We start from the raw sequence: 20699 nt of genomic DNA, 5'->3' as shown, positions 1-20699 counted from the left end.
ATAATAACATTAGTTGTAAATTGGAATTATTCTGGCTATGTTTATTACGTGGTATTATTGAACCAATTTTGGTTAATACTTTATGATTTAGAGAGTTTCATAGTTTCTATTAGATAATTTAATGGTAACGCATCAGTAGCCATTTGCATGGCCAACGACAAGTTCATAGAATGTTTAGTGTTAACTACGTGCAGTCAATAGAATGATTTCGATTATTACCGCTTTCGATGCGTGTAATTTCTTATTAGAATGAGTAAATAAACAGTAACACTTACAATGCACTCAGTTAAGACTTGGTTGAATGAAAAGACACATACTTTGTTGCTTTTTTTATTTCTAAATACACAATTTCCTTCGTCTTACATAAGAATTTGTAATAATCAAACAATTCTTACAACAGTCTTGCTTTATTTAATCCTAAACGTCATGCGTTTTAGCTAAAAACAACTAAATTTTTTATTATAGAAGCAGCCGGGTTTCCCCTGCCCCTAATCAAAATCCCTAAGCCTGTTTCTATCATTGTTAAAATAAACTAACGGTCAGAAAATAATCTCTAATTTATTTTCTGAGCAATTCGATTAATAATTGTACTTTTTATATCTTCATTTTATCTTCAAAAAAATAATTCTGCGACAGGTGTGGATGTAGGCAACCAAAAATAAACATCAAGTGAAAAAGTGACCACACTTGTCACAGTAAGATCAACAATTTTCATTCTGTGCTGAATATTTAAAGTGTGCAACATTGAAAAAAATCGTAAAATCTCAAAATTCAACATTTAAATACTAAAAAGGTCAAACGCAGTGTGCTCGCAAGGAAGAAGTCGAAAGTTGGCAACACTGAGTTTGAGTAGTGTATTGTTGAATCGAGGCACACACATTTATTATGTTTGTTCGAATGGGGTCTACGTGCGTATCCAAATGAAAAATGGTGCGTAAAAAAGGCGGTTTTTATTTGGAAATATCGATGAGAAAACGATACAAAATAAAAAAAAAAGATGATTCTACTGAGTATTTTTAACATTAATTATTGTTTTCGTTCAATACTTAATTGGCCTAATGCGCGCCTCTGAGGCACGCCAAGCTTTATCCGTGGAGGGTGAGATGAGTATCTCCTCTTACAAGTCAGAGACGGAAACGGGGGGCTGCTCATCTCTCTCTTTCCGCTTTTAGGCGACTAAACCTAATATCAACAAGCTTTTTTCTATAGTATTTAGCCAATGTTGTAAATTTACACGCGGCCAATCTACTCATCACATTTTTCTTGTATTGTCCGATTTACAACATTTTGGCACTATACTATAACCCGGTATAAACAGATTTTTTAAATCATTTACAGAAACACATTTGCTTTGTCTAAAATTAAATAAGTACTCGTATTTACACTATTTACATTGTAAAATACACCAATAATTGTTTACAACAGGTAACCTTAAGCTAGTAACAAGTTAATTATTGGGTAGAGATGTCTCGTAAACTTATTTTTGATTTTTAGTTGGACAGTGCTCAGAATTTTGAAAGTGAGAGTAAGATCTTAAAGCGGAAGTGCATTTTATTGTAAGTAGGAACATTTTTCTATAGAAATTGAAAACTTTTAGTAATAAGTAGGTACGTAAAAAGTCGATCAAATTTTTACCAGATTTGGGTCCAGCGAATCTTTAGTTTTACTTCAAATTTTGGACCATTATTCTAAAGTATTTAATATTTTTTGCTTCAGATTATTTAATAAAAAGATATATGTTAAAATGAGCCCAAAAATTAATTAACGTATTTATTATAAGTATTAGAATATGTGTTCTATGAAATAACAAAATTTTTTGATATAAAACTATACTTAACTATTTTATCACTTTGTACATTTGAGTTGCGTTTCTTTTTATTATTTATTTTATAAAATAACAATTTTGTAGTGTCTGACATAGTGGGACTTAATTGTGATGGCTAACTGCTAAGCACACATTTTCGAAGTTTTGGAAGTATGTAAGACTAATTTTGGTGCTTCGATTAAAATTTTGATGATTCGTTAATATTTTTTATCACTGCCTGAGAAATCCACTCTTTACGCACTTAGCACTATTCCTTTTTACATCTCTTTAATTATCTAAGAACATCACTAGATCTCGACTATATTGAAAATATCACATTTCGACTACGATCACCTAAGAAAAAGACATCTCTTTTCAATAATCATCTATGACTTCCATACGAAAGCTTCTTCCTAGACGGCTATTGACTTGAGGCCCATCATCGTCTGAATCGTCATCATGATACTGCCCTAATGGACTAACATCCTCATCGTCGTCTAGCTGCAAAATTGTGGAAATTAGAACAAGTGAAAGACTAGTTTATCTTGCTTAAAACATGCACAAATAAACAAAAAACGTGAAGAAAACAACACAGCAGGAATATATAATATTTAAGAAAGTTCGAAAACTCAGCTCCAGTCCTTAGAAGTTAGGAAAGCGCAAAACATGCAGGTTCCAGTTCCTACGTTACTTACTTTAGACTTCGAAATCTCCGATAGTAAATTTATTTTTGAGCGTGTTGGTAGCAGTGATACACGGTCCGTCGGGACTTGTTAATTGTTCCTAGCCAAATGTACAAAGTTAGCTACTACGTTAGAGTGAGCTGACACCAATGTTAGTGTACCCAAGGAACAAAAAAGGTACTTACGTCTACATCTGTTATCATTTCCTTGGTGGAAACAGTCGTGTCGATCCTTCTAATGGAACCTTCATGGATGTTGATATCCATCTTCAAGCACTGGTATCTTCTTAGGAGAAAAACGATGGGTATTGGAAGCACCCCAGCAGCGATCATGCTAACGGCAATAGCCAGAACCCAACCGGGGTAAACGGTATTCACACCCTTACCCTTCAAGAAAAAAAGTTGGAAAATCTACGGGACAAATTTCAAATAGCTTTACCTGGCTGGGGTCCCAAGCGTCGTACGATGGGTGCTTTTCCACCATGGCCACTATAGAGGCTACTAGAATCACAACCATGATGATAGGAGCCAAAAATCTCCAAGTTATTTGCCAATATAATCCTGGTTTGACTCCGGTCATGTCGTAAATATCTTTGGTAAATTTCTCGTGGCCATAAATGTAAACGACGGCAATCATTTCAAGCAGTGCTACGACTACCAAGCCGATGGTGGCAGCGAAAGAGTCGAACAAGTTGAGCCAGTACTCGCCGGCGCCCGTGGTGAAGATTAGACCGATGAAGAAGCAGACGATGCAGACAAAAGCTTTATCGAGAATAACTGTTAAGAACCACACCGAATGTCAACTACTTTAAAACCTTACCAGTAATATACTGCTTTCTGATTCTCTTGAGAATTTCGATATCAAAGATTGTGCACAGCATTCCTTCGAGAATTCCGATCTGGGAGCCAATTCCAAGAGAAAGAAGCATCATAAAGAAAATCACAGCCCAAAATGGAGCACCTGGAAGCTCGACAATGGCTTGAGTAAAAACGATGAAGGCCAGACCGGTTCCTTGGGCCGCCTAAAATCAATTCAATAAATATAACGTGAAAAGGATTCCGTAAAGACTAACATCATCTAATTCTGCAGAAAGAGAGCAATTTCGGATATCCGCACTAATGAAGCTGTTTAAATTTTTCAGTGCTTCTGAGTACATTGTGTCAGAAATCTCCGTCGGCTTCAAATTCGCGAAATGTCCGTTAGTAATCATGAGTTGTTTATTGCTGTAAAACACAGAAATGTCTAACAAATCTCAACATTTAAAGAATCAACTTACTCTAACAGACATTTGTCGAAATTAGATACAGCTTTGAAGCCCAAGATAGCAAAGATCACAACACTCGCGTAGATTGCAGTGAGGGCGTTACAAATGGAAACCAGAATTACATCTCTGACACAATTGTTTTTAGGTGGGTTGTATGAACCAAATGCTATTAACGATCCAAAAGCTAATCCAAACGAATAGAATACTTGAGTGGCTGCTTCTAGCCACACTTTAGGATCTAACAGTTTTTCCACTTTTGGGGTGTACATGTGGGCTAAACCGTCACTGGCACCTTTGAGAGTGATTCCGCGGATGAAGAAGATAGTCAGAACCAGGTAAGGAAACATCGAGGTAAAGTACACAACCTAAAAAAACTCCGGTTATATTCATTAACCTCGTTAACAATGAAAGAGACCTTTCCGGAACTTTGGATCCCTTTCATCATAATGAAGAAAACTATAATCCATGACAGAAGTAGACACAAAACAATCCACCATCTCGGTACTCCGGGATCTTCAATGGACGCTGCTGAATCGAGAGTTGTGCGGTACCAGAAGTACGCTGTGGCCGAGGATTTGTCGCATTCTGGGACGGCAGTACCATTGATAACTGGACAACTCTCCCACGGTAAAGGATACTGAAATTGAAAATTCGGAATAAAATTCTCATTGGCGCTATTTTGGCGCGTCGCTTGGCCTTGGCATTAACATGAGCTCTGACAGACAGGTTAAAAACGATAATTGACGCATGTATCTGGACTTTACTCGCAGGAATGCACAACATAATTAACGCCGGAGCAACAAACCGTTGCCAATTTCCTCCACTCTAGCAAAGCTCAGCTAGCCGAAAAGTTCCAAGCTTTTGATTGACTGCCTCCGGATGCTCATTTCCATGAATGAATCTCGTACTGTAATTTAATTTTGTTCGTCTTGAACTATTCTTGACCGGGTCTGTATGTCAGTGGCTTCAACGTTTTATTGTAAAATTCTATTTTTACTTTTAATAGTAATGAACAAGATGTTGCGATCTGTTCGCGTGATAACTCACCTGAAAGCTGTTGAATAAGTAGTAAAAGCACCATGTAATTATGACGTTGTAATAAAGCGCTACGAAAAATGTGACAATACAAGAAGAGATCCCTATTCCACCCAGCCAGGGGTGGATCGTGTTCCAGACACCAAGAGATCCTAATTTCATCTTCTGACCTATTCCCAGTTCGATCAGAAATAGAGGGATGCCCTCGAGGATCAACATTATGGCAAAGGGGATGAGAAATGCTCCTGAAAAAAAAAGTAACCATAACAATTTTGTACGAAACAACATAAATTAGTTTTTGATTTGATGCTTGTAAAATTAACAATAATTAGCCACAGTTAAGTTTAATTGTTACAAATTATTGTCTCATATAGGTGTGCATAATTTTGAATAAAAATGAGAAATGTTTCTTAAATTGCGTTCAGGGACACCTTAATTAACACAATTAGTTAATTTTACGTTTTTAGGGTCTATATTGAGAATGATAAATTCCTTGTAATATTTTACTTGTTCGCAGGACAATTCTTTTACGTCAAAAAAGGTGTGACTCTGACGTGGGTATTCGCCTCACGAAGCTGCCAAAATTTTGTTTACAGACGCCTGAAAAGTATTTTTTCCGCTCTTTGACGTTTAGTCTGTAAAAAAAGGTGTTTTGAATTATACGAATGAGCTAATTTATTTCATGCAAAATTTTGTGATTGTATTCTAGCTATTCGGAACGTGGATGGACTCTACATATTGTTATCGAATTTTCTAATTTTAGCAATTTTATTCAAATATGATATAATGGTTTAGCTCTACACGAATCAATAACTTTTATCCAACAACCGTCGAATTTTATTCTTTCGTTTTTATTATTACCAATGTAATGTAATTTGCTTTGCAGTATATAAAATAACAGTTATTTAATAATTAATTAATAATAATAAATAAAATAAACAAAAATTTATTTACAAAAGAAACTATCAAAGGTGCGATTTTTATTTATCTTTAAATTGAATCTATTATTTTTAACCAAACAGAATATTTTTGATATATTCATCGTGGCGTAGGTAAACAAGTAAACACATTGTTCGTAATATTCATGTATTTTAAATTCGCACCAAACCAAATGGATGCTGCATATCAGAGATTTTCTCTTGGTTGCGTTGGCGTCGGTTTAAACACTTCTAATCAAAATACAATTTTTTTTTTGATAAATCCTATTAGACCTTTAGTATCTACCTACCTATATAGCTTCTATCTATATACCTTTTTGTTACAAGTACCTACCTAATACAGTTTTTGCGGACCAATCGTTGCAGATGAATCCGCAAAAACTTTTTAGGTACTTGTTACAAACAATATTTTTTACTAGTTTTATGTATGATTAATTATTTCTTGAAAATGTTACAATTCAACTATAGTAACCATCAGATTGTTTTAAAAAACTTCATATTTATGTACCTATTAGATTAAATAAAGTTGTTAAATTGTTGTGCTATTTCTTATTAGTTGTTATAACACATTTTTGGAATTGAGTTTGAAAAAGACTTAAAAATGCCCCTAAAATACCTATTTTTGGGAACGTATACTAAAAGAATGATTATTACGTAGTCATTTGACGACCAATTCTTGCTTTTTTGCAAAAATGCGTGGTGCACATTTTTACTAGCGTACTAAAACTACATCAACGCATTATACTGTAAAAGCTTTCCTGAATCCTAATAAAAACCGTGTAAAAATCAATGGCACATCTCAGCTCTTAACGTGAAACTTTCATGTATATTAACACTAACATAAAGTAGCGGAAAACAATTTCTGTTAAAACTGTAACATTGAACATTAAATTTAGATCGCGCATCGATTTATTTACAATCGATTGATATTTATCAAGTGCAACGGATATAATTAGCACGCATTCCTACATTATTTGTCTTTCGTATTGATTTTAGGTTTATTGTGGTTTTCGCACGTTTAACGAATTGTGCGACCCACTTTTCGGACGAGACGTGATTGTCCCAGTTTCCTTTTATCGATTGGGTGCAACTACGTCGTTAGTGGAAGCGAACATGGCATTTTACTTTTGTGAGATAACGAGGGGTTTTGAACCCTTTCAAAACGAAATGCTAATGACATTTCACGCACGTGTTTTGTCACAAGTGACCCGCAAAAAATTGCTAAATAACAGAATCAAATTCAATAGACCTTTAATTTTTTTGCGTTTATTTATTGTTAGTAAATCGAACCAGTCGTACTCTTCATTTGTTGGCCTGTGAAATTGCTCCTAATTTTTCTGAGTAAAAAGGGCGCATGTTGACCTTTTACTACTATTTTATAACAGGCGTTGATTTAAATTAATCGGAAGCAGTTTACGCTGTCACAATAGATATTTATATCCGTTGACAGATATTGATTTGTTTGTTTCAAATTTCAATCGGGTATTACATGAAGCCGATGTGTTAATTAGTGGTAGTAAGCCGTTTTATGAGATTAAGCTCGTTGATGGGTAAATTGAGTGAAATAATATTCAAGTCAAAACCACTAATTTTATTGCTCCCTTAATGATAGTGTAAACAAAGGAAATATGTTCAGTTTAGCTATTTTTCATTTTTTTAACTTTTTAGTGAGCTGATGTTATACAGTTTGTAAAAATAAAAAATCAAATAAGAATATATTATAAACAAGACTTGGAAGCAATTTTTATATTGGAGTAATTGCCAAAAAGTCTTTCAGATAAATTATCAAAGCCATGAAATTTTATCTCAAGGTTCATAGCTAAGTCGAATTTTGTTCATTATCCCATATTTCCATGCAATCATAAAAGTTTATTTTTTAGCGGAAATAAAAAAGTTTATGGCTCGACTTTATATCATCGTAATTCACAAATTTTGACCTCGAACACGCAACTCTTTATTTCGGCTTATTTAATTTGTGGACGGGCCTGTAGATTGATCAGATAATCAGATTTATTTAATAAATTTATTTTTATTGCTACATATTTTATTACTCCCCTAAATGTTTTGATGGCTAATACACCTGTTCTAAAATTTGCGGAACAACGCAATAGTACTATAGAAGATGTTTATTGAAATATTAAACTATCTATTACAGCGCACTAAACGAATAACTATCTACCATCCTGTTTTTGCTTTTGTTGTTTTGTGATCTGGATTTTTTGTCTTTAATTTTAAAAGATATAATTTGAAAATTGTATACTCTTACAGTCGCCTACGCTCTAGGAACTAACAATAAAATGTGTTTCTATGTATCATTGATCGAGTTTAGCGGCTTGTCTTAAAGTTGTTATTTTTAGCAATTTTCGAGTTTTTGTGAAGTAAATTACAAATTTAAATAATTTCCGGTATAACAGTTTAAAAAAAAACGGTTTTTATTTTAGGTTGCATGTATATTGTGACCTAATTCTCGCGATTGTTTCCACAAAAACTAAAAAATTGACAAACATCACATTTGCTAGACGTCGCGACGCCAAATTATCAGTGATAAAAAAAAAACAATTTGTTTATCAATTATCAATGCGAAAATTTTCAATTATGTATTTTAAAATTAAACACGATTTTGAAAGTGATCACAATAAGTGTTCTCGGGCTTTATACAGGTGTCCCAGAACTCGTTACCCACAGAAAAAATAGTCATGGAGGCAACAATTCAGAACCAAAATTTGGAAACAACAATTTTTTTGCTCTGAAAATAATCGAATTAAGACGAAAAACGGTAGCCATTTGCAAAGCAGAACAGTATTTGAAAATCAGTAAAATGGACACATACTATCATTCATTGGTCAGATGAACATTACACTCTCGTTGCCTAGAATTTTTTACTCCATCTCTAGAATAAGCTTCATATTCAGGGATTAGTTGTTAATTTTTTATCTTTTCTCAAATACTATTAAACGTAATCAATTTTTGTGTTTCATCTGTTTGCTGTCGACACCCTCCCTTGCTCTAGGGGTCATGAGTTCTGGTACATCCTGTATGAGTCGACAAACGACTTTTCAGTCTTTGTTATTTATAAACAAATTTTAATAAAAATTAAAAGCAACATAACTGAAAATGTAAAGACTGATTTGGTATTGCAGACGTCACTCTTCTCTTAAAAAAGTTCATTTTATTTGTTTTAACTTAAAATGAAATAATTTAAAATTTATCTTATGTATAAAACGGTAATAATGACAGACGCTTGTTGAAAATGAATGAGTAGAAGTGAATGAGTAGAAGAGCAAAAACTACAAAAACATGTCCGGCTATGAAATTGCCAATTTTGGACATCCCTGACATTTGGTTCAATCTGTCGTTTTTGACATTTTTAATTTAGGGTTATAAGTTATTATTGCCTGATTATTATAATTAATTTCAATATGCAGAGGCTTATTCCTGCTGTTTTGTAGTTTGTTATTTTGATCTTTTGAAAATTATTGCAATGCATTGACACAGAAAAATTCAAACTTGTCAAAAAGTAGAGCCAGCAGTGGTGCACAAAAAGCTTTCATTTATTATTTCAAAGATATCATTTCAAAGTCGTTTAAAAAAATAACTATTTTTAACGAGAAAATTTTATTAAAGGGAATGAAGAATCCTGTCAATTTTTGGTAGTTAGGAGATGCAGTTTCTTATACTTAACATGATAGTCTTATTAACGTCAAATTAGCCTTACGTATTCAAAAAATTTCGTTCAAAATTTTATTAAAATACATTCACAAATAACAAAAATATTGGGCTGAGAAGTAAAGTATATAAAGTGAATGTTCTGGTAAAAGAAAAGGTATTATTATAAGACCTTTGCTACAATGACCCTTTTACATGGTTCCGAAAGAAGACAAGACAAAACCTAAACATCTATTCAATTGGTGAAAAAATAAACATGGAACATAAATAGAGTCAACGAAGGCCGACTAGCCTAACAGTAATTACATTATAAACCAAAAGGAAGAAAATCTGTAAGACTTTAAGAGACGGGGTGAAATTTAAGTTTATTCTTGAAGTGGGGAAGAAGAAGAATAAAAAATCAATTGTAATTTTCACTGTTGGTGTAACTAATAAACTTTTTGAATTCCAAAATGGCTTTGCGCGTTAAAAACATTGGTTTTAAAAACTATTGCCAGTAAAATTGCAATGTGACTTTTGTTTAAATTGATGTACAAAGTTATTTGAATGGTGTTATGTAACAAAGATACAACCCATAAAAAAAATTGATGTACCTCTTCGCGTTATGAAATCGACTAAAACTGTCACCATCTGTTAAACCATAGAGCTAAAAGCTATAAGCTAAGATGCTACATCAGTGTTACTAAAATTTTGCATTATAAAATCGGTAAAATTAAGACTTGAATAGCCATGATATCCGTTTTTAGCGAATTAACGAATTGAAACTGCAACACAAAATACAGATTTCATAGGCATCGCTTTGTAAATTTTATTACTACAAAACTTGTAAACATAATTCGTGGATAAAATTGACATTAGCAATAAATCAGTAAAATAAACGAAACAAATTGTTGCAAGTATTAAGGTGTGTTATTGTAGATAGGATCCTCATGTTCAGTGAATGCTCAATAATTTCTGTTCCAGCTGTCAATCCTTCTGCACGACGATAACCTGGTAGCACCATTTAGAGCAATTTTTTGGTGTTTAGAGACTACGATAATAATAAACTAACCAAAAGAAAGAATGACTAGGACTCGAATATTCACAAGCATGAGGACTAAGTAATCAAAATTCATAAAATGTACAACGTGGATGCCCACCTACTGTAAATCCTTATTTTTTTTAGAAATTGCTATCTAATGACCAGTGGAAGATGGATTTTGTGTTGCGTTTCCTAGTCCTTAAGCTCCTGTTATTAGACGACTCACCTTGTATATCGAATGTTCACTGCTTTATTAAAGTAGGATTACAAAGATATTTATTTATCTTATCTATCATAATTAGGATTCATAATATGACGTACCTACCGATATTAATTTTTGTAATTTAGAATAAATAAATGTTGGCAATAGTATGTAATATAATTAGAACCGTCAATCGGAAGTTCAAACCTTCCGGCAAATGTTTATGCATACCAAATTTTCGTTAATATCAACAGATAGAAAAAATTGTATCTCTAGATCACAAGAATTTAATAAAAATATGATTCTGCTGGATTAAATTAAAACCGTCAATATTTTTCCGTTTTAATATAGAATCGATAGTCAAGATCAAGACCCTTATGTTGTTATTTATAAAAATTTTATATTAAAATAGATCAGTAAGGTATAGGTATATAATTAATTTCACTAAAGTAACTGAATTGTGATCATTGAAATTGAAAATTTACCTTCATCAGGTGATATACACGAATGAAATAATCTAATTCTTTAATGAGACTAATCACCAATTACAAAGTCATTCCAATCACGCACACGTAATTAAGACTTCATTTTTCACCCGTTAGCCAAAAACCATCATCACTTTGCGCCCACGTTCATGAGTAATCCTATTGAGCTCTTTGAAAACTTTTCCGTCGTGTAATGAAATTTCCACTAACAATAGATATTTCTTCCTGTTATCTCTGCTATCCTATTTCAAGAACTCGAGGCATACCACAGTGACGACGCGGACGCGATTATTTTCGATTTGCTATTTATTTTTTGTGTAACGTGTCAATATTTTTCTTGATGCAATGCCCAACATCCAAATTTAGCATTCACTTAGCTGTTGTGGAATAAACAATTGTTTGGTAATGATAATAATGAAAAAATCTGTTTGGCCAGTGAGCAATTCGGTTTAACAGGACCAAGGTCAAGATTGCCGTTAAGACGAGGGGTTTGCACAAAGGGGAGCGCACCTGGAAACGGATATGTGGACTGAAGAAAGTGGAAGTTTCCTTCTTAAAAATTGCAGGAATAAAAAAAAGAAATAATCAAGCTCGGAATTAATTGGTTTTTACTCTAGTATTCTCCTGCTGCAGTTTAAGACGAGATAAAAATTAAAAGTTGTTCCAGACTAGACCTAGACGAGTTTTTACCAATTTAATAAAACTGAATGTGTTGTCACAAGTTTGTAAACTTTTCCAATATCGGTTCAGTGAAGTTCGGAATAAAAATTACCGCCCCTATGGTGCCCAAATATAATATTATTTTGACCGATAAATCAATATTCACCAACGGTTGCATAATCCTCTTAAATATTTGATTCTTTTAAAAGTTTCCGGATGAACTGAAACTGTTTTAAGCTCTCTGTTTTTCCGCGCCCACGCACTTTGTTGATCGACCGCCCTTGAAATTATCGACCAATTATGTAACACCATATGAGAATTAGTTAAAAACAAAAACACAATCCCCCAATTTCACCCCTTCTTGCCCAACCACGTGACTCACCTCCGCCATTCTTTTGACACAAATAGGGAAACCTCCATATATTTCCCAGTCCCACCGAGTATCCAATAATTGACAAGAAAAATTGCATTTTTCCGGACCAAGCCGCCCTGTCCGGATCTTGATCGCAGGGCCCGCTGCCTCTAGAAATGATAGAGCCTCTGGGCCCTTGCAAAACGATGGTAACTCCTGGCTTGCCTCCCTCCGGACCGTTCCGGGTGTTCAGAGGGGCCAATTCGTGTCCGTTGCGGGTCATCTCTGGAGTCTTCGTGGACATGGTTACGTCGTTAGAGTTTTACAAGACACGGATGAACACTGGATTTTTCAAAATTGAAATTAAACTATTTTATTTTCTTTCGGAATCTGAGTCTTAACCCATGATGGGTCAATCGATAGTCATGTGTTTCAAACGATTTTCGATTTCAGAAAATGTGGAAAATATGAGCACGAAATGTTCGGAGGTTTTCTAAAGACTGAACCGACGAATGTTGAGGCGTTCAGGAGACGACGCTTCGGGAGGTCTCGTCCTGAAACGGGAGCTTTCAGCGGAAAACAGTTTTGAGCGCGCAATAATAATAAGGGTGAGAAAAAAGTGATCGAGAACCAAAAATCGATATTTATTTAATCACAAATAAATTAAAATAAAGGCTTTCGGTTCTTATAATAAACTTTCTGTCGATTAATAGAGAATCGGGAAAAAATACCAGCAATAGATTTCGTTTTCACTCAAAAATTTGCAACGCAAAATGTTTGCATTTTGTTAGTTGTCTAATATTATTAATAAAAAACCAAAATTGCGTTTTTAGTCTGCACAGTTTTTCTTATTAAAGATCAATTTTGACTTTTTCAAAATCGATTTTTGCCGCCCCTTTGCCGAAACTACCTTCCAGAATTAGGTCGGGACAAGCTCCGGATCGAACCCGAAATAAAACATTATTGATGGGGTGGATCGTGCTTTTGCGGTTAACTCCGGGTCGTTCCGCGTTCCCGGACCCAGACATCTACGGAGCTTTTGCGTATATCCGGATTGCCCGTGGAAAATTCCACTTGCATGTCTTTATTATGAAAAACCAGTTGAAACATGCTCCTATTTGAAAGAATTTACGAGCTTTGTGCTCTACAACTCCTGCGACCTTCATTTTAAGCTTAATTAAATTTGACGGTGCAAAGCTGGACGGAAGTGTGTGCCGAATCTAATTATCAAACTTGCAAATGTAGGAGCGGGTGGAGGCGGCGGGTTTTATCAAGATTTGTAACTGTTTGAAATAATTAAGTTGGAATTTACAGAATGAAAATTCTCATGTCGGAACTCGTTGGCGGAGCATTAGAATAAAATTTAATGAGGCTTGTGGGGATTCTACGTAGGATTACTATTTAGCGGAAATAGCAAAACGCTTTTTGTAAAAAGATAAATCTGTAGATTACCTATAAAACGAATTTTAATCATCAGAGGATCAGGTTTTCTGAGGTTGTATTTATTTTCAGGAGCAAAAAATTTCACGAAAAAGAGAAACTAGTTTTCATTTAAAAGTCACATATCACTGAAGGTTTCATATCAGAGCTTTACAAAGCAGCTTTGTACGTACTTACATGTAAGCTCTTCTTTGATAAACATCTGCGATTAATCGACTTTTCCCGCGAAACTTCCTTCTAGGATTATACTACAGCTGGATATCCCCACACCGACAATAATTTTTTTTTATCTTGCCTACATTTCCAAAATTAATTCTCACATAAATGGAGTAATTTCATGACGTCAGAACTGTTTGCATAAGCATTCAAGAGGTGTCTGCAAGCTTCTGCTTCATCCTCGCATACGTAACGAAGCTTGCAAGAGCTTTATCACAAATATTCAAATAAAATCGTGGATTAAACGTCCTTTGCTCTCAAAAAATAGAAAAATTTACGACGTGGTTTCAGATAAGCTTAAACATTGATCGTGGAAAGTCTCCGAGGTTTTTCGTCGCTTAAATTTAATTTCGAAGGAAAATTATTCACTTCCTGTCAACGTGACCGCTTTAATGGCACTTTAATTATTTTGCAAACGTAAATTATTTTGTTGACGAGGGTTTTAATTGGTTCATTTCTAGTTATAAACAAAATTTGATAGGATGTGCTTCAAATATTGGGATGACAAATCTCCACAACGCAGTTCAATTTTATTGTAGTACAGCCTGCAGGAAACTTGATTAGTCGGAATCAATCTGGATATGAACGGTTTTGTTCGTTTTATCAATTGCTTGAATGAAATGGAATTTATTGATGGGTGCCAATAAATAGTAAGTGTTGTTTTGAAAGGAAAATTGGGTTCGCCAAACAAAGAGCACAGTTATCACAATATTAAAAAATAAAGCACTGAAATCGTTATTTTTGAGAGTTTTATTGAAATCAATTTTCTGTCCAGAGCATTAAATTGCTGGTTTGGCAATTTTCAATTAATCATTTTATTCCCTCTTTTGTCTGCTCTTCTTTTGGCAGTCAAATAGGAAATGAAAATATTAGTTAGATTATTCGGTTCGCAAAATGCAAAACGTTTTTTAAGAACCAATTAAACTTTATCATCATTAATGGACGTAAATACTCAGGTAATTTAGCGTGCATTTGCGAAGTTTGCATTTATATGAACTTTAGCATGGTAGATCAGATCCTCACGAAAATAGACATGATTTAAAACGAACACAACACTTTAATTCCTCTGATGTTTATTTTAACTCAACATGCCAACTTTAAATAAACTTCTCACATTCTTTTCGATAAATATTTCTTTTTTCAGCCAATTAAATCACATATGCATTTAAAGCAGGGCCAATCACGACATCCATGACGTCATTCTTCCTTCCAGCGCCAAATTCAAATTTCATTTTATTGGAATCCAGACTAATATAACATAAATCCTCCTTTATTTAGCGTTATGGTTTCTACCCACGTTGTCATTTTTAGTTCTGAAAAAAATTCGTTTCTTAACGACGTCGCGACGCCCACAGCATCCGTGTGGATGGAAGAGAGCAGGGGGCGTCGTTGAGGCGTCATGATGACGTCAGAGTACGCCCTCGGACGTGCACGAAATCGATTTTCTCCATTTAGAGGAATGATGGCGCAATATGGCGCAGCGAAAGGATGTACGAAAGCTGAAATTTGGAGTAAGGACCTATCTCTACGAGGATTAGTGTGTGGGTTTGATGGAAAGGCTGGGATGAGCGGGGAACGTTAGAGGAAGCTTGAAATGAACGAAGGAATATAAAAGATAATGTCGGAGGTGAAGGGGACATATTCCTACAACGAACCAGAATAAATGATGAATGTCAAAGTTCCAAGCAAGAAAAAGGAAATCAAAAAAGATTTAGTGGGATTTATCTCAATTTCTGTTTGTCGTACTGGTCAGATAATTTTGCTTTAAGCATAATATTCATTTTTTTGGCATTAAAAAAAATTACAGTAAACTAACAAAACAATCTCTATAGTTTTTGTTCGGAAAACGAGATAAGACCCTCAGAAATATGAACGTGTTTGCTGATCGTTAAACGTGTGTAAAACTTGGAAAAGCTGCCCTCTGTATCCAACGTTACCCTCTAACTTATTGATCGTTTTTCCCCCAAGCTGGAACCTACGTCTATCTGCAGTAACCTTTGCTGAATGTTTAACGAAGATGAGAGCGTTTAAAATAAATCGAAGGATTTATTATTTAGTTTGATATTTAAGAGATGTCTTTCTAAAAATTAACAACCATTCTTTGTTTCTATGTCATTTGTTTATTTATAAGTAATTTGTTCTACAGTGAAGACTTGTTAAAACACGAACTGAGCAAAAGGTGTAATTTTTTATGCTTGTCCCATCATGTCAAAAGTCACAGAATCATTTCTAAAAGGCCAAATAGTAAACTAATAAACTCTCATTAATTTATAGTTGTTTGTGATAATTACTTTTTATTGAAATTGTGGAATGTTCTAATTAAATTATTTTATATAACGGTGTATAAATGCCAGTCAATTTTTATGGACGAAAACACAAAATTTTTAAACTCGGATAACAAAAAATTATTCAAATTTTTAAATTGATGAAATGACGTTTTTTCCGTCAATAAAGTGCCAGCAGTCAAAAATTAAATACGTGATTACTTAATTGCGTAGAATTTAATTTTTAATTGCATCTTTATTTTTTTTAAACTTATTTTTCTGCCTTTGATTGTAATTCTTTAGTGTAAATCACGACCTGCTGTATATCTACGACCTGTGCATTCGTGTAGTTCCACTGTTTCTCCGCATATGCTTTTGAAAGCGCTGCTGCTCGGGCACTTTTGGGAACATTTTACCATATTGGGTTTATTACCAACATTGTTTTTGACATTTCAAATTTTAAGTTTGAATATTGAAATTATTACACGTTGTTTGTTGCTTTTTCAAGTTTTCGTTGTGTGCTTTGTTTACGACCGTTACTTTGTTCTACGTTTGTGTTTTTTGTAGCTTTCAAAAGTCAAAAATCTTACTAACCCCAAAATTCAATTTGTCAACAATGTCAAAAGCGCCCGAGCAGTGGCGCCCTCCTCGGCAAAAAAATGCGTTTTCTCGGAAACATTCTTGATGCGGGGAAATGAGATTTTGCACAGGTCGTAGATATACAGCAGGTCGTGGTGTAAATGTTGATTAATTAGTACGGCTTTATAAAAAAACTTGTTTCCAACCGTTGTAGGAATCTTAGCCACTGCCTAGTTGTCAACAACGTAACCTAACCTCACAAAAAACTGTCACTTTGACAACCGCTGTCACAATGTTGTAGTTACAAAACAAATTCTATTATTCATAAAAATGGTCTCAAATGGTGATAATTGGGTCCGTATCTTTGACATTCCTGAGACTAGTAAACATAGAAAAGGTTTCACTATATATAAGGTCATTTCAATGGTAAGTAATAACAAAATAAAAGCATTTCTTAGTCATCGACATTTGATAACACAGCTCTATCCTGAGAACTGCCCAGACGCGATAACGAAAATTACAGTGTGGAAACGTTTTAACGATTTCAAAAAATTGCACCGAGAGATTAAAGTTTTACATAATAAGTTAAATATAAGGGATAAATATCCTAGTCTGCCCACTTCAACGTTTTTCAAAAGGTAAGTCAGATCATATAAGTGCTCTAAATATGTTTGTGTTTATGTAGATTTGACGAAGAAACTGTACAAGCGAGGAAACAAAGCATTTTAACGTTTTTGGAGTATGTGGGATATCATTCCCAACTTTTCACTTCAAATGAGTTTGTAAAGTTTTTTGAATCCAGCCATGTGCCCATGGAACAGCTGAATAGTAACATTAATTCTATACGAGCAGACCTCAACTTGCCTGAAGATCCAGAGTTTGGTGTGGGGAACTCTGATGACGACAGAACCATAAGTGATACTGATTCAATCACAACAGTAAGTGAAGACAACACCAAAAAATATTTTAATATTTTTATTTCAGAATAGCGATTTTCTTGACTCTACACCACACAGCCTTAAACAATCTAAGTCAAAGTTAAGTTTAAATGCTTCACATTACTCTAAAAATTCAGATTCTATAAGTGTTTCAACCACTACTGACAGTCTTACACTTTTGGATGGTCACATTTATCCAACACCCCCAAATACACCACAGTGTGCTGACAACTTAACAAGCTATATTATTGATGCTAGTATACATGTTAGTATTGCAGTAGAGTTAGAAAACGAGAAAAAGTATGAGGAGGCTTTTACAGCCTACAAGACGGCAATTGATATTTTACTGAAATATGGGAAAGGTCTGTTTGTGGAATGATGTGGGGTTATCTATTATTTTATTCTTATTTTTTTTTGTAGATGATAAAGACTACGAGAGGAGACAAATAGTGAGGTACAAAACCGATAAGTATTTGATTAAAGCTGAAAGAATTTACAATATGTACCTCGCGTCAGAAGTACAAAACCTTAAACAAATTGTAAGTTTTAGGTGTATTGATTACCGTTTTTATGACTCTTGGGTAATAGTTACATCATTTCTTTTTATCTCTAGTTAGATTCTAAAAAGTCTTTTAACCTCGTCGGTGTGGTTGTTATAAACACTTTTAAAAACTCCGATTTTCAGACTGAAAGAGAGGAACATGAACAGAGCGATGAAACCGTACAACGACCAGTTTCAGACTTATACAAGTATAAAGTTGTACGCGCTATTGCTTCAGGAATGCTTGTGTTGCATGCAGAACGCCAGCAGCTTTTTTATATAAAGGTAAGCTGCAACGTGGCAGTACTTGTTTCTTGACACCAATTCCAGGTTATACACAAAACTATGAAGTTTCTTAACGACAACTTAATTTTACCTGAACACGTGCCTTATATGGTAAAACTACACAACTACTACAACTGTGAAAATGCCTTATTTTTAGTTTTAGAATATTGCAGGTAAGATCTCTAAGTCGAGCTTATCTTAAGCAGACTTTGGTTCAAATTCTCGTGTTAAGCTAAGCCCGACTTGACCAATCAACCCTTGAAATTGATTCTAATACTTTCCCTGCACCTTTTACTCTCCTCTAGCGGTAAGAAGCTGTGGGACTACATAAAGTACCGCTCGGAGAACCCCGACGACATTTTCCACCACAGCGACGACCAAATCTTAAGACAAATCCAAGACATGGATCTTTCTGATCCAGAGTCCGAGCACAGTTATAGCGATTTAATTAACGATTACACAAACAATAAGAGTAAAACGTGTCAAAGTACAAACGCAGAGAATGACTTGAGCGACGATAGCTACGAAAAAGTTAATTTAGAAGATTTCATCGGATCGAATAAGAGTTTAATGGATGCACCGGTACCGCCGGAGGTGTTAACGAAGTCACTAGTCAGCACACAGTCTGTAAGAAGTCAAAATTCCGGGAGGAAAATCAGCGAAATGTCGAGTTTCGACGACATTGATGTCCCGGAGAATCTTGCTATTCCGATGGAAAGTATTGTTAAGTGGGCCGCGCAGCTGGTATTAGCTTTGGAGAAGTTGCATGGTCTGGGAGTTATCTGCTAGTAAGGAACACGTTATATTACAAATCTCGTGTTTAATTCGTATTTTAGCGACTTGCAGTCACATAATCTTCTAATAGACGAAAACGGCGATTTAATGCTAACTTATATGTGTAATGGAAACGAAGTCTCTGAAATTTTCTGTAGTGGAAAGTTGTTACATATTGCCCCAGAACTGTATACCTTCGAGCCCACGACAACCGCCGTAGACTGGTGGTGCTTTGGTGCCATCTTATACGAACTTTTAGTCGGAATGGTAATTAAGAATCTCGTAACCACGTCTGTTAAAACCGTTTTTTCCAGCCACTATCTTCAATTCATCCAGATGGTTTAGCTAGTTACACAAATTTAAAAATTCCTAGATACGTGTCTCCAGAAGGACGCTCATTGTTGCGTCAGGTATTTGTCACAGATTGGTGAATTTCGATGTACTTTCATGTTGTTTTAGTTGTTGAACACTGATCCCAAGCACCGGTTAGGGTTTGGTGTTAACGGCACAGAAAGTCTAAAATCTCATCCGTTTTTCCATTCGGTGTCCTGGGAGAAACTGCTTGAAAAGTACAATTACTGATTATCTTTATTTCCGACTGATATTATTTTAAAACTGTTTTATTAGGTTTAACGCTCTAAAATGTTATGTTTATTGTTTATGCAGTATTTAAAAACCGAAGAGTTTTGTATACATTCCTTGTATTTTGTTGCTTTTATAATACGTATGAAATAAATATAAACGTTCTTTTAATCTCATTGGCTTCTTACTGTTTGTTGTATTTGGGTGATAAGTAAAATAAATAATACAAAAACGCTCATTTGAGAAAGTTCTTGCAATTTAGTTCAAGTTGAAACTACATTTTCTTATGCCTGTAAAAAGCGCCACTTGCAAGTAAATTAGAGGATTTAGTTTTCATTATGCTAAGTTTATAATGTTGGAACAGGGTTATTCTAATTTAGTAAGACTTTTGCATTTTGTTTTTCGAAAGTAAAAGTTAAGTAATTTAGGACAGTTGCCATATTTAGTATTTCGCTGAGAGTTTGTTTTCGAGTTGCCACTTTTGTGCAAAAAATCAGTGAAAAGCCCTTCCAACCCTTCTTCCTCTATGTTAAACACGTGAAATTATGCCGCCATTTAACTTTGTGTTTCCCCTTGCTAAGAAAGTTGAACAGGAGTCATTTGAAAGTAATTAGCGAAATATAATGAAGTGATGTATAATTACATGTCGCACCCTCCCTTTCTGTAATGTACCACAGGGACAGCTGTTGGTGAACAGAACAAAATGGATGTGTTTCCTCAGACCCAATTGCTGTACAAGTCGACGCTTCCAGCCAAAACAAGAAGAAAAAAGTCCTATTTGTAAAATGTAATTAGCCGAGAAATCAGCGAACAAAGAAATCCCGTTAACTTCCAAAGGAAAATTAATTACTTATAGCGGACTTGCGTTATGTACAACGAAGAAAAAAGGGAATTTTCAGGATGGTACGGATGCCGACTAACACCATTTGTCCACTTATGCAAGATTGTTTTGCTCTTGTTGCATTGAAGC

General features: G+C 34.5%; 2 protein-coding genes across 3 annotated transcripts; one reads left to right on the top strand and one right to left on the bottom strand.

Moving 5' to 3' along the window:
* Positions 1–935: 935 nt before the first annotated feature.
* Positions 936–12621, bottom strand: LOC148181149 (sodium- and chloride-dependent transporter XTRP3). Of its 2 annotated transcripts, XM_088044864.1 has the most exons (10): positions 12141–12621; positions 4799–5031; positions 4167–4388; positions 3764–4116; positions 3560–3710; positions 3307–3508; positions 2926–3248; positions 2673–2873; positions 2500–2587; positions 2215–2305 (listed from the first exon to the last, which is right to left on the bottom strand). In XM_088044864.1, the coding sequence occupies exons 1-9, from the start codon at positions 12412–12414 to the stop codon at positions 2501–2503; spliced, it is 2046 nt and encodes a 681-aa protein (XP_087900990.1). In that variant the 5' UTR covers positions 12415–12621; the 3' UTR covers positions 2215–2305; position 2500. The 2 variants fall into 2 exon arrangements, with proteins under 2 accessions (XP_087900982.1, XP_087900990.1); XM_088044856.1 differs by lacking the exon at positions 2500–2587 and having other exon boundaries at positions 936–2305.
* A 4219-nt stretch (positions 12622–16840) lies between these two features.
* LOC148181148 (ribosomal protein S6 kinase-like 1) lies at positions 16841–19894 on the top strand. The gene is made up of 11 exons (XM_088034333.1): positions 16841–17035; positions 17090–17247; positions 17295–17547; positions 17594–17909; positions 17968–18086; positions 18233–18373; positions 18419–18546; positions 18679–19161; positions 19210–19414; positions 19462–19557; positions 19607–19894. Exons 1-11 carry the CDS (start codon positions 16940–16942, stop codon positions 19727–19729), a joined length of 2118 nt encoding a protein of 705 aa, XP_087890459.1. The 5' UTR covers positions 16841–16939; the 3' UTR covers positions 19730–19894.
* Positions 19895–20699: the final 805 nt, after the last annotated feature.

This window comes from Gnatocerus cornutus, chromosome 1 (genome assembly GCF_029298725.1).
Source record: "Gnatocerus cornutus isolate USDA-ARS CGAHR chromosome 1, icGnaCorn1.1, whole genome shotgun sequence".
In the NCBI taxonomy this organism is placed as follows: Eukaryota; Metazoa; Arthropoda; class Insecta; order Coleoptera; family Tenebrionidae; genus Gnatocerus; species Gnatocerus cornutus.
Note: the sequence above shows the minus strand (reverse complement) of the source record. Positions and strands in the feature narration are given on the sequence as shown.

Bases quoted from the DNA above. Each gene is read 5' to 3' on its own strand.
- LOC148181149 (XM_088044856.1), bottom strand. From the start codon at position 12,414: ATGTCCACGAAGACTCCAGAGATGACCCGCAACGGACACGAATTGGCC. The intron at 5,032-12,140 runs GTGAGTCACGTG...TTTTTTTTTCAG, and splicing joins GTGTCAAAAGAATGGCGGAG to GAGCATTTCTCATCCCCTTT. The intron at 3,509-3,559 runs GTTAGTCTTTAC...AATTGATTTTAG, and splicing joins TTTCTGCAGAATTAGATGAT to GCGGCCCAAGGAACCGGTCT.
- LOC148181148 (XM_088034333.1), top strand. From the start codon at position 16,940: ATGGTCTCAAATGGTGATAATTGGGTCCGTATCTTTGACATTCCTGAG. The intron at 17,548-17,593 runs GTAAGTGAAGAC...TTTTTATTTCAG, and splicing joins ATACTGATTCAATCACAACA to AATAGCGATTTTCTTGACTC. The intron at 19,162-19,209 runs GTAAGGAACACG...TTCGTATTTTAG, and splicing joins GGTCTGGGAGTTATCTGCTA to CGACTTGCAGTCACATAATC.